Here is a 14,129-nt window from a genome sequence, read left to right as displayed (position 1 = left end):
GAGACATTAAACCAAGGATCCGTCTGTCCTCTGAGGATGGGTGTAAAAGATTGGCAGTTAGTGGAGCAGTGGGGGAATCTTCCCGGTGTCCTGGGTCAATATTTATCCCTCAATCCATTAAACAGATGATCTGGGTGATGATCACATTGTGGGATCTTGCTATGCATGTTTCAGACATTTCAGAAAGATCCGCACTTTGGAAACCTCTCGTCGCTGCCAAGTGCGTTGAGATCTCATGAGGTGGTGAACAGCACTGGGGAAACACAAGGTAAGGGCGTGGACCCCCCAGCGTTGTCCCACCCTAGGACTATTTATATACTTGCACATTAATTAGCAGTGGGCAGAACTCTGGTCTGCACCCATGGGTGCAAATAAACAGTGGGGACCCTATTTATTGGACTGTGAAGGGATTTCAATCAGTTTGGACCCCCTCCCTCCCTCCATCCCAATTTGGGGCGAAACGTGGACAACCTTCTCGGCTCCAAAGAGAAAAGGGCGCCAAATCACTGCGCATGTCCAGAGTGTGGAGGACCGAGCTGGAGGAACTACAAATCCCGGCGTCCCTCACGTACTCCGCATGTGCAGTGCGGGAAGGCCGCCTACAACCCCCGGCGTGCCCCGGGGCGCACTTGCGGGTTGACTCGGGTGGCGAGAAGGGGGCAGGAACTACAATTCCCGGCAGTCCCCGCATGCACAGCTTTGTATTGCCGCCTACAAGCCCTGGCATGCCACGCGGCTCGCGTGTGCCCAGACTCGAGTATTCGCAGGACTACAACTCCCGGCATCCCCCGAGACACAGGGCATGCGCAGTCGGCGTGGGGCCTAGTCTGTTGCTGAGGCGGGACTAGAGTTTGTTGGAGGGCCGGCGGGCCCAGAGGGGAGACTCCGGCTGGCCAGAGGAGGCGGCCTCGGTGCAGGTACCGGCAGGGGGGGGGGGAGAAGTGGCTGAGGTGCAATATTTCATTAATTCATGTTTAGGTCATTTTTGTTTATAAATTTCCCTTTCTGTCTCCAAATTTCTCCTTATTTTGGATTAAAATAAAATAAAATTTGCCCTGGCTCAGAAAAAGCAAAAAAAAATCAAACCCTACCCTGGCCTGGTTCTCTCATCAGAGGAGTCCAGTGCTTTATCCAGGAGCAATGCCACAGGGTGGAGGAGGTCAGCTAAATAATCATACTCTTCATCCAGGAGCAACGCCATGGGGTAGGGGGAGGTCAGCTAAATAATCATCAGTAATCTCCAGAAGAATATTACATTGCTCCTTTTCACTCATTCTGCTCCCAGACTCTTTATTCGGGAGCAATGTGGCAGGAGGTCAGCTAAATAATCAATGATATTGTGCAGCATGATATTACATTGCTCCTTTTCACTCATGCTGCTTCCAGACACTTTATCCAGGAGCAATGCTGCGGGAGGTCAACTAAATAATCGCCGTTACTGTGCAGCATAATATTACATTGCTCCTTTTCACTCATTCTGCTCCCAGACTCTTTATTCGGGAGCAATGCCACAGGAGGTCAGCTAAATAATCACCATTACTGTGCAGCATAATATTACATTGCTCCTTTTCACTCATTCTGCTCCTAGACTCTTTATCCAGGAGCAATGCCACAGGAGGTTAGCTAAATGATCACCGGCATTGCACAGCAGAATGCCACACTGAAAGATGACAGACCTCAGCATTTTATCCCAGAGCAAGTCATGGGGAAACTATTTGCCGGTGTAGCAAGCAGAATTATACCCTGCTCACACCAAACAGTGGTGGCTGGCAGGGCAAAACTTCAGCCCGTCGGTAAACCTGCCAACTAACTCGCTGAAAGTAAGCATGCAGGTACAGCAGACAGTAAAAAAGGCAAATGGTATGTTAGCCTTCCTAGTGAGAGGATTTGACTACAGGAATAGGGATGTTTTGCTGATTTGCTTTATTATTGTCACACGTACTGGGACACAGTGAAAAGTATTGTTTCTTGTGTGCTATACAGACAAAGCATTCCGTTCATAGAGAAGGAAAGGAGAGGGTGCAGAATGTGGTGTTACAGTCATAGCTAGGGTGTAGAGAAAGATCAACTTAATATTTGATTTATTATTGTCACATGTATTGGGATACAGTGAAAAGTATTGTTTCTTGCGAGCTATACAGACAAAGCATACCATTCGTAGAGAAGGAATGGAGAGAGTGCAGAATGTAGTGTTACAGTCATAGCTAGGGTGTAGAGAAAGATCAACTTAATGCGAGGTAGGTCCATTCAAAAGTCTGACGGCAGCAGGGAAGAAGCTGTTCTTGAGTTGGTTGGTAAGTGACCTCAGACTTTTGTATCTTTTTCGTATAAGATAGAAGCAGGAGGAGGCCATTCGGCCCTTCGAGCCTGCTGCGTCATTCATCACCATCATGGCGGATCGCCCAACTCAATAGCCTAATCCTGCTTTCTCCTCATACCCTTTGATCCCGTTCACCCCAAGTGCTATATCCAGCCGCCTCTTGAATACATTCAGTGTTTTGGCATCAACTACTTCCTGTGGGAATGAATTCCACGGCTCACCGGGTGAAGAAATGTTTCCTCATCTCCGTCCTAAATGGTCTACCCTGAATCCTCAGACTGTGACCCCCTGGTTCTGGACTCCCCCCCACCATCGGGAACATCCTCCCTGCATCTACACTGTCTAGTCCTGTTAGAATTTTATAAATCTCTACGAGATTCCCCCCCTCATTCGTCTGAACTCCAGTGAAAACAATCCTAACCTGGTCAATCTCTCCTCGTACATCAGTCCCACCGTCCCCGGAATCAGCCTGATAAACCTTCACTGCTCTCCCTCGAGAGCAAGAACATCCTTCCCCAGAAAAGGAGACCAAAACTGCGCACGATATTCCTCTCTCACAATATTTCCCGATGGAAGAGAAAATATCCAGAGGGCGTAGAGTCCTTAATTATGCTGGCTGCTTTTCTTGAGACAGCAGGAACTGTAGACGGAATCAAAGGATGGGAAGCTGGCTTGTGTGATGGATTGGGCTACATTCACAATCCTTTGTAGTTTCATTGCGATCTTGGATAGAGCAATTGTACAGGGCGTTGGTGAGTCCACACCTGGAATATTGTGTGCAGTTTTGGTCTCCTTACTTGAGGAAGGATGTCCTTGCTATAGAGGGAGCACAGTGAAGGTTTACCAGGCTGATTCCTGGGATGGCAGGTCTGTCATATGAGGAGAGACAGAGTGGGTTAGGATTATATTCACTGGAGTTTAGAAGAGTGAGAGGGGATCTGATAGAAACTTATAAAATTCTAACAGGGTTAGACAGGGTAGATTCAGAAAGAATGTTCCCCATGGTGGGGGGAGTCCAGAATTAGGGGGGGGTCATAGTTTGAGGATAAGGGGTAAACCTTTTAGAATTGAGGTGAGGGGAAATTTCTTCACCCAGAGAGCGGTGGAATTCACTCCCACAGAAAGTAGTTGAGGCCAAAACGTTGTGTGATTTCAGGAAGAAATTAGATATTGCTCTTGGGGCTAAAGGGATCGAGGGAAAGGGGGGGATCAGGATATTGAATTCGATGATCAGCCATGGTCACAATGAATGGCGGGGCAGGCTCGAAGGGCCGAATGGCCGCCTCCTGCTTCTAGTTTCTATGTTAATTGTAACTGGTGAGTATTGGAAGTTTGATGTTGCGTTTGGTCTGATGAGTGCACGGTGCAAAGCTTTGACGACCTGTCTGATTGTCGATATTGTTTGCCAGGTCGGTCGGTCGGACGGACGGAGGGTGGAAGGATGGGTCTGAAGTCAGCGCAGGCGGCTTTCTTCCCCATCTGCAGCATCGAGGGGGTGGTGAAACTGTTTGAGTCAGAGTTGAGGAAGGACGAGCCAGACCTCACCCTGCTGTCCCTGGTGCTGGGCTTTGTCGAACACTTCCTGGCCGTCAACAGAGTGGTTCCCATCAATGTGCCGAGCTACAGCTTCGACGTGCCCTCGGCGGAGGCAGGGACCGAGCCTGCCGCCTGCTTCCCCCACGTGGACTTCCTGCAGATCCGGGCCCTCCACACCAGGTTCACCACCATGATCCGGGGAGCTGTGGACCGCTCTCTCTACCCCCTGAAGGGGGGTTACTCCAGCCGCGAGCTGGTGAAGAAGGTGTCCGACGTCATCTGGAACAGCCTCAGCCGTTCCTACTTCAAGGACCGAGCGCACATCCAGTCTCTGTTCAGCTTCATCACCGGTGAGTGCCCCCAACCCCGCACCGAGTCTCTAACGCTAACAGCTCCCCCCACCGACCGCACACACCACCCCGCCACTGAGACCCCACCGACCACAATACCCCCAGCGCCCCCAATCCTCCATCACTGAGCCCCCACAGACCATGACCCCCCCCCCCCCAACTGAGCCCTCACTGACAACCCCCCCCCACCGACCACAACTCCTCCCCTGACCACAACCCTTCCCCACTGACCTCCCCCCCCCCACCAACCACAGCCCCCCAAGGACACCCCCACCAATCACAACCCCCCTCCCCACTGACCTCAAACACCCCCGCACTCCACTGAGCCCCGACCAAGAACAGCCCCCACCGACCACAAACCTCCCTCACTGAGCCCCCACCGAGAGCAACCCCCCTTTACTGAGCCCTTCATTGAGAACAACCCCCCCACCACCAAGAAATCCTACTCAGACCCTATTCCCGTGACCCCATGTATTTAGCATGGCCAATCCACCTAACTTACACATCTTTGGACTGTGGGAGGAAACCCACGCAGACACAGGGAGAATGTGCAGACTCCACACAGACAGTGACCTGAGCTGGGAATCGAACCTGGGTCTCTGGTGCTGTGAGGCAGCAGTGCTAACCCACTGTGCTGCCATGTTGCTAAGTGCCTCCCTGTCTCCAGGCCTGGGTACACTCACCTCTGACCCACAGTTCTGCCTACCCTTGCTCAAACACGCACAGGGTTTAATCTGAGCCCCTGGCCAGCTCATTGCGATGGAGCTAAAAAATCCCACGGCCACTATTCTAGAAGAGCAGTGGAGGGATGAATCCTGCCTCCCCGTGCCCTGGACTCGAGAGGAGGAGGCGACAGGCTAGTGGTATTATCATTAGACTATTAATCCAGAAACTCAGCGAATGTTCTGGGGGACCCGGGTTCGAATCCCACCCACGGCCGATGGTGGAATTTGAATTCAATAAAAAATATCTGGGATTAAGAATCTACTGATGACCCATTGTGGGAAAAACCCATCCGGTTCCCTTTAGAGAAGGAAATCTGCCGTCCTTACCCCGGTCTGGCCTACACGTGACTCTAGAGACACAGCAGTGTGGGTGACTCTCAACTGTCCCTCCAAGGGGTAACTAGGGATGGGCAGTAAATGCTGGTCCAGCCAGCGACACCCATGTCCCAGGGATGGATAAAAGTAGATTAATCTCTCAGCCAAATATCACAGCTTCCCCTTGTCAGTATTGGCTACACAGCATTCTTCATAATTAAACTCAAATCACTAATCCTCGTTTCAATTAAAGGCCTGTTAACCTCTCTGTCTCTCTGCCTCTGCCCCTCTCTCTCTCTCTCTCTCTGCCTCTGCCCTCCTCTCTGCCCCCCTGGTGCCCCCGCCCTCCCGTGTTCTCAGGTACGAAGCTGGACAGCTCAGGTGTGGCCTTTGCAGTGGTGGCAGCCTGCCAGGTGCTGGGACTGCGTGATGTGCACTTGGGGCTGTCGGAGGACCACGCCTGGGTGATCTTCGGGGAGAATGGGGAGGAAACGGCGGAGGTAACCTGGCACGGGAAGGGCAACGAGGACCGGAGGGGGCAGACGGTCACTGCCGGAGTGGCCGAGAGGGTGAGAAGTACGCTGTGGGGTGGGGGGGGCGGTGGTGCGCTGTGTGTGGGGGCTGGGGGAGGCTGTGTGACATCTGGGGTTTGGGGGTGTGTGGTGTGTGGGGCTTGGGGAGTGTGTTGGGTTTGGGGGGATGTGTGTGGGGGGGTGTGTGGCGTTTGGCAGGCGTGTGGAGATGTGTGTGTGTGTGTGGGGGGGGGTGGTGACTTGCTCACATCTCTGTGTGAGAGAGAGAGAGAGACGCACCCTACTCTGTGCCTCAGTATCTGAGACATCCCCTCCCCTCCCTCCCCGTTTACCCTCTTCCCCCCCCCCCACTTTACCCTCGCTCCCTCCCGTTTACCTTCCCCCCCTGTTTTACCCTCGCTGTGTTTGTTCTCCCATAGAGCTGGCTGTATCTGAAAGGTTCCTACCTGAAATGTGACCGCAAGATGGAGGTGGCCCTCATGGTGTCCGCCATTAACCCCTCGATCGACCATCACACAGACAGCGTGGAGCTCCTCCAACTGCAGCAGGTGACGGGGTGTCGGGAAGGCCTTGGGGGGTGGCGGTGGCGGGGGGGGGGGTGGACCAGGACAATGTACGGAGAGTCCGGCTGATGGACACTGGGGGACATGAGGTCGCCGGCTCGCACTCCGATACACAGCTCCTCACCGCCCGTCCACCTCGGGACATTCGCCACCCGAGGGTGTCGAGAGGCATCACTGCAGGAGAGGGCAAAGCCACGCACCTACAACAGCAGGCTGCATTTCTATAGCACCTTGGGCAGAATCAGTCCCGCTCACAGCAGCAACATCTGACCACCGGAAGGAGGGGGGGTGTGGGGGGGGGGGGGCGGCGGCGGTGGGGCGGCAGTTCACCACGTGCTTGTTCAAAGATGTTTCTTGTGGAGTTGTGTGGAATACACAAACGATCTGATATTTCTCCCCCACTCCCCCCGCGGGAGCGAGTCCCACATTCTCCCCCCACTCCCCCCGTGGGAGTGAGTCCCACATTCTCCCCCACTCCCCCCGTGGGAGCGAGTCCCACATTCTCCCCCACTCCCCCCGTGGGAGCGAGTCCCACATTCTCCCCCCGTGGGAGCGAGTCCCACATTCTCCCCCACTCCCCCCGTGGGAGCGAGTCCCACATTCTCCCCCACTCCCCCCCCGTGGGAGTGAGTCCCACATTCTCCCCCCACTCCCCCCGTGGGAGCGAGTCCCACATTCTCCCCCCACTCCCCCCGTGGGAGCGAGTCCCACATTCTCCCCCACTCCCCCCGTGGGAGTGAGTCCCACATTCTCCCCCACTCCCCCCAGTGGGAGCGAGTCCCACATTCTCCCCCACTCCCCCCGTGGGAGTGAGTCCCACATTCTCCCCCACTCCCCCCAGTGGGAGCGAGTCCCACATTCTCCCCCACTCCCCGTGGGAGCGAGTCCCACGTTCTCCCCCCCGCTGGCCGGGTAAGGAAGATGGTGTTACCATGAAAGGTGGGGAGATTTCGGGAGGGTATTTCCGAGTGAGTGGGATCTGGGATTAATTTCTGTGTTTTTCCTTCCTTTTTAGCACCTGCTGTGGCTGCTGTACGACCTGGGGCACCTGAACAAGTGAGTGTTTCCATCCCGTTCCCCCAGCTTGCTCCAATTTCAATAAGCTGGGTTCCAGACGGATTTGATTTATTAGGATGCAGTGAAAAGTATTGTTTCTTGTGCACTATACAAAGCATACTGTTCATAGAGAAGGAAAGGAGAGGGTGCAGAATGTAGTGTTACAGTCACAGCTAGGGTGTAGAGAAAGATCAACTCAGTGCGAGGTAGGTCCATTCAAAAGTCTGACAGCAGCAGGGAAGAAGCTGTTCTTGAGTCGGTCGGTACGGGACCTCAGGCTTTTGTATCTTTTTCCCGAGGGGAGAAGGTGGGAGAGAGAATGTCCGGGGTGTGTGGGGTCCTTAATTATACCGGCTGCTTTTCCCCGAGGCAGCGGGAAGTGTAGACAGAGTCAATGGATGGGAGGCTGGTTTGTGTGATGGATTGGGCTACATTCACGACCTTTTGCAGTCTTGGGCAGAGCAGGAGCCCAGACCAAGCTGTGAGACAACCATTCTATGTACCATAGAATGCTTTCTATGGTACATCTGTAAAAGTTGTAGCTGACATGCCAAATTTCCTTAGTCTTCTGAGAAAGTAGAGGCGTTGGTGGGGCTTTCTTAACTATAGTGTCGGCATGGGGGGGACCAGGACAGGTTGTTGGTGATCTGGAACTTAAAAACATGAGGGATATAGTTCAGTAGCAAATCACTCGGGGCTGGATTAAACCAGTTTCCCTCTCAGAGTGTGTGTAAAATGTCCCACGGTCACTATTGGAACGGTGGGAGGAGCTCCTCATGATCCTGGGGCCAATACTTACCCCGCAAACCAAAGGGAGCTGGTTAGTGCTGCTGCTGCCTCACAGCGCCAGGGACCCAGGTTCGATTCCCGGCTTGGGTCACTGACTGTGTGGAGTCTGCATGGGTTTCCTCCGGGTGCTACGGTTTCCTCCCACAGTGTGAAAGATGCGTGGGTTAATGCATTGGCCATGCTAAATTGCCCCTTAGTGTCCAAAGATGTGCGGGTTCGGTGGATTGGCCATGCTAAATTGTCGCTTGGGCATTAGCAAGATTACGGGGGTGGGAGGTCCTGGAAGGGATGATCTATCAGAGAGTTGGCATGGACTTAATGGGCCAAATGGCTGCATCTTCGAGGATTCCCAGATCCCTCTGTAACGTGGTGCGGTTCATGGGGGGATGCTACCTGTTGCCTTGGACACGATGAGAGCTCCACACCTTCTCACAGGGGAATCACCAGTGTACCAGTGACACACTCCGGCACTGGGTGGGTTCTTCTGTACTCCACCAGGGTTCATTTCGCGGTGAGGTGCTGAGTGATTTAATTCGTGTCCGGCAGGTATCCGATGGCACTGGGGAATCTGGCGGACCTGGAGGAGCTGGAACCTATGCCGGGGAGACCAGATCCACTGACACTGTATCACCAGGTTAGTTCCAGAATAAAGCTCCCTCTACACTGTCCCCCCATCAAACACACCCAGGACAGGTACAGCACGGGGTTAGATACAGAGTAAAGCTCCCTCTACACTGTCCCCCCATCAAACACTCCCAGGACAGGTACAGCACGGGGTTAGATACAGAGTAAAGCTCCCTCTACACTGTCCCCCCATCAAACACTCCCAGGACAGGTACAGCACGGGGTTAGATACAGAGTAAAGCTCCCTCTACACTGTCCCCCCATCAAACACTCCCAGGGCAGGTACAGCACGGGGTTAGATACAGAGTAAAGCTCCCTCTACACTGTCCCCCCATCAAACACTCCCAGGGCAGGTACAGCACGGGGTTAGATACAGAGTAAAGCTCCCTCTACACTGTACCCCCATCAAACACTCCCAGGACAGGTACAGCACAGGGTCAGGTACAGAGTAAAGCTCCCTCTACACTGTCCCCCCATCAAACACTCCCAGGACAGGTACAGCACGAAGTTAGATACAGAGTAAAGCTCCCTCTACACTGTCTCCCCATCAAACACTCCCAGGACAGGTACAGCACGGGGTTAGATACAGAGTAAAGCTCCCTCTACACTGTCCCCCCATCAAACACTCCCAGGACAGGTACAGCACGGGGTTAGATACAGAGTAAAGCTCCCTCTACACTGTCCCCCATCAAACACTCCCAGGACAGGTACAGCACGAGGTTAGATACAGAGTAAAGCTCCCTCTACACTGTCCCCCATCAAACGCTCCCAGGACAGGTACAGCACGGGGTTAGATACAGAGTAAAGCTCCCTCTACACTGTTCCCCATCAAACACTCCCAGGACAGGTACAGCACGGGGTTAGATACAGAGTAAAGCTCCCTCTACACTGTCCCCCCATCAAACACTCCCAGGACAGGTACAGCACGGGGTTAGATACAGAGTAAAGCTCCCTCTACACTGTCCCCCCATCAAACACTCCCAGGACAGGTACAGCACGAGGTTAGATACAGAGTAAAGCTCCCTCTACACTGTCCCTGAACAATTGCCTGGGTGAGTTGGGTATTTCTGCCGGGAGATGTTGGTGTTTTGGTGTTGAGTTTCCTGTCCTGTCTCCCTGCAGGGCATTGCGTCAGCGAAGGAGTATTACAATAATGAACATGTATACCCCTACGTCTACCTGGCCAGCTACTACTGCCGCAATAAGAATGTGAAGGAAGCTCTGGCTTCCTGGGGTGATGCAGCCACTGTCATTCAGGAGTAAGTTTACTGTCATACCCTGCCTAATATTTAAACTGGACGAAGTGATGGAGACACGGGGATGTGGGAGGGGTGGGGGACCTCTCCCTACAGCGAGTGGATCGAAGCTGGATCACTCTGCCTGAGAATGTGAGAGACAGATTCAGTCGTGAGGGAATTGGGATGATTATATAAAGGGGAATAGTGTGTCAGAAGGGGGAAGGAAATGGTACAGTGCAGTGCGGCGCTCCCTCGGCACCGACCCTCCCACAGTGCGGCGCTCCCTCGGCACCGACCCTCCCACAGTGCGGCGCTCCCTCGGCACCGACCCTCCCACAGTGCGGCGCTCCCTCGGCACCGACCCTCCCGCAGTGCGGCGCTCCCTCGGCACCGACCCTCCCACAGTGCGGCGCTCCCTCGGCACCGACCCTCCCACAGTGCGGCGCTCCCTCGGCACCGACCCTCCCACAGTGCGGCGCTCCCTCGGCACCGACCCTCCCACAGTGCGGCGCTCCCTCGGCACCGACCCTCCCACAGTGCGGCGCTCCCTGGGCACCGACCCTCCCACAGTGCGGCGCTCCCTGGGCACCGACCCTCCCGCAGTGCGGCGCTCCCTCGGCACCGACCCTCCCGCAGTGCGGCGCTCCCTCGGCACCGACCCTCCCACAGTGCGGCGCTCCCTCGGCACCGACCCTCCCACAGTGCGGCGCTCCCTCGGCACCGACCCTCCCACAGTGCGGCGCTCCCTCGGCACCGACCCTCCCGCAGTGCGGCGCTCCCTCGGCACCGACCCTCCCACAGTGCGGCGCTCCCTCGGCACCGACCCTCCCGCAGTGCGGCGCTCCCTCGGCACCGACCCTCCCACAGTGCGGCGCTCCCTCGGCACCGACCCTCCCACAGTGCGGCGCTCCCTGGGCACCGACCCTCCCACAGTGCGGCGCTCCCTGGGCACCGACCCTCCCACAGTGCGGCGCTCCCTCGGCACCGACCCTCCCACAGTGCGGCGCTCCCTCGGCACCGACCCTCCCACAGTGCGGCGCTCCCTCGGCACCGACCCTCCCACAGTGCGGCGCTCCCTCGGCACCGACCCTCCCACAGTGCGGGGCTCCCTCGGCACCGACCCTCCCACAGTGCGGGGCTCCCTCGGCACCGACCCTCCCACAGTGCGGCGCTCCCTCAGCACCGACCCTCCCACAGTGCGGCGGTCCCTTACTATGAGGTCAGAACCACTTTCTTCACTGCTGGGTAATGGGTCTCCGGTCTACTGCACCACAGCCAACATCTTGCATCCAGCTGCTGAGCCTTATCCCATCTTTTCCCTGTGGGGTTATTGTCAAAGAGATTCCCTGTCAATCTTCATTATTCAGCCATGTGTTACAGGCACCTTCACCCGAATGTTACTGCGCAGTCCTGCTCTGTCTGATTCTCTTCCCACTCCATTGTCCTCTCAGTAAAGAGTGGCACGGTGGGTTAGCGCTGCTGCCTCACAGCGCCAGGGACCCGGGTTCGATTCCCGGCTTGGGGTCACTGTCTGTGTGGAGTCTGCACATTCTCCCCGTGTCTGCGTGGGTTTCCTCCCACAGTCCAAAGACGTGCTGGTTAGGTGCTAAATTCTCCCTCAGTGTAACCCAAACAGGAGTGTGACGACTCGGGGATTTTCACATTAACTTCATTGCGTTGTTAATGTCAGCCTACTTGTGACACTAAAATAACTTAAATTACATCATGAGTAGGATTCCCCTGTGCCTGCGTGGGTTTCCTCCGGGTGCTCCAGTTTCATCCCACACTCCAAAGTTGTGCAGGTTAGGGAGATTGGCCGCGCTAAATTAACCCCTCGTGTCCAAAGATGTGCAGGTTAGGTGGATTGGCCATGCTAAATTAACCCCTAGTGTCCCGGGATGTGTAGGTTCGAGGGATTAGTGGGGTAAATATGTGGGGTTACAGGGATAGGGCCTGGGTGGAAGTATTGTCAGCGCAGATTCGATGGGCTGAATGGCCTCCTTCCGCACTGTAGCGATTCTGTCTCTCGTTGCCCCTTGGAGGGCAGTTGAGAGTCACCCACATTGCTGTGTCTCTGGAGTCACATGTAGGCCAGACCGGGGTAAGGACGGCAGATTTCCTTCCCTAAAGGGAACCGGATGTGTTTTTCCCACAATGGGACGTCAGTAGATTCTTAATCCCAGATATTTTTTATTGAATTCAGATTCCACCATCTGCCGTGGCGGGATTCGAACCCGGGTCCCCCAGAACATTAGCGGAGTTTCTGGATTAATAGTCTAGCGAGAATATCACTAGGCCACTGGCTCCCTTGGCAGGCTCCCCAGTGTTAATACTGCTGGTGTTTCTATTAGTGAGTGTTTGCTCACTCCATCTCTCTCTCTCTCTCTCTCTGCAGTTACAATTACTGCCGTGAGGATGAAGAGATCTACAAGGAATTCTTCGATATTGCCAATGACATCATTCCCAACCTCATCAAGGAGATGGCCAGCATGGTGGAGGCCTCCGAGGAACAGGGCGACGCAGAGGGCGGCACTGAGGTATTCTCCCCTGGAGTCTTGCTGCGGCTCGCACTCAGACGGGGATTGGCTCTGTGAGGTTGAGTGTGTCCCCCACTCCTCCAGAGCGATGTGACTCTTTCGTGGATCACCGTGTCCCTCCGGCCCCCCAGCCCGCCTCCTGAGGCACAACTCTCAGACCGAGTAGGAAATAACCAGTGCTTCCTTACCACCTCTTATTAACGTCCCCGCCTCGCTCCCTCGGTCCCCGCCTCACTCTCTCTCTCTCTCTCTCCCCGTCACTCCCTGCTTCGCGCTCTCTCTCTCCCTCACTCCCTGCTTCGCGCTCTCTCTCCCCCTCGCTCCCCGACTCTCTCTCTCTGTGTCTCTCCCTCGCTCCCCCCTCGCGTGCTCTCTCTCTTTCTCTCCCCTCCTCACTCCCAACACTCTCACTCTCTCTCTCTCTTCCCCCACCTCCTCCCCAAGACACTCCTTAAATCCGCCCTCTTTGACCAATCTTTTGGTCACCTGTTTCTAATATCTCTGAATGTGACTGGGGGTCTGTCCCTGTCTGTCCCCTGTGTAGCAGCGTGGGGATGTTTTTTACAGTGTGAGGGTGCTGTGTGTCCGTGTAGGTTATTGTAATTCACTCCTTTCCTGCTCTACCCCAGGGTTCACAAGGACAGTCTGTCCCCAGCACAGCCCTGCAGGACCCCGAGAGCTTTGCCCAGTTACTGCGATTCTACGATGGGATCTGTAAGTGGGAGGAGGGCAGCTCCACCCCCGTCCTTCACGTTGGATGGGCCACCTTCCTCGTGCAGTCCATCAGCAAGTTCGACGGACAGGTCATTATCCAAATTATCATCACCGCACTGTGGGAGGGTCGGTGCCGAGGGAGCGCTGCGCTGTGGGAGGGTCGGTGCCGAGGGAGCGCCGCACTGTGGGAGGGTCAGTGCTGAGGGAGCGCCGCGCTGTGGGAGGGTCGGTGCCGAGGGAGCGCCGCGCTGTGGGAGGGTCGGTGCCGAGGGAGCGCCGCACTGTGGGAGGGTCCGTGCCGAGGGAGGGCCGCACTGCGGGAGGGTCGGTGCCGAGGGAGCGCCGCACTGCGGGAGGGTGGGTGCCGCTGTGTGATGTGCCTGTGTTGTTTCAGGTACGTCACAAGGTGACGATTGTTGTCAGAGACACCGAGACGAATGAAGATGACGACCAGCACAGTGACGATTCCCGGGACGCGCGCCGGCGGGGTCCCCGCCGCGAGTCCAAAGCCGAGGAACCCCCTCCCGCCAAGAAATTCCTGGCGGAGAAGGTGGTGGAGCGCCGGAGATCGGCTCCCAGCCAGAGGACTGCGGTGACCCCGGTGCTGCCGGCAGCGACCCCCAGCCCCGGCGCCGCCTGTGTGACCTTCCACAGCGAGAAGATGAAGGGGATGAAGGAGCTGCTTACTGCCCTGAAAATCAATTCCAGCGCCATCAAACTCCAGCTCACCGCCCAGTCCCAGGTCCAGATGAAGAAACAGAAACTCAGCTCCCCCAGTGATTACACCCTGTCCTTCATGAAACGGCAGCGCAAATCCCTGTAGGGAGAG

General features: G+C 55.7%; 1 protein-coding gene across 1 annotated transcript; it reads left to right on the top strand.

The window, feature by feature from the left end:
• The first annotated feature begins 828 nt into the window (after nucleotides 1–828).
• On the top strand, nucleotides 829–14,129 carry men1 (multiple endocrine neoplasia I). The gene is made up of 10 exons (XM_080182760.1): nucleotides 829–917; nucleotides 3,730–4,206; nucleotides 5,607–5,815; nucleotides 6,199–6,327; nucleotides 7,358–7,398; nucleotides 8,734–8,821; nucleotides 9,934–10,070; nucleotides 12,445–12,586; nucleotides 13,216–13,389; nucleotides 13,695–14,129. The coding sequence occupies exons 2-10, from the start codon at nucleotides 3,762–3,764 to the stop codon at nucleotides 14,121–14,123; spliced, it is 1,794 nt and encodes a 597-aa protein (XP_080038886.1). The 5' UTR covers nucleotides 829–917; nucleotides 3,730–3,761; the 3' UTR covers nucleotides 14,124–14,129.

The sequence above is a fragment of the Carcharhinus amblyrhynchos genome, unplaced genomic scaffold (assembly GCF_965287045.1).
Source record: "Carcharhinus amblyrhynchos unplaced genomic scaffold, sCarAmb.v2.hapA scaffold_87, whole genome shotgun sequence".
Classification (NCBI taxonomy): Eukaryota; Metazoa; Chordata; class Chondrichthyes; order Carcharhiniformes; family Carcharhinidae; genus Carcharhinus; species Carcharhinus amblyrhynchos.
The sequence above is the reverse complement of the archived record's forward strand: the minus strand, read 5'-3'. Positions and strand labels throughout refer to the sequence as shown.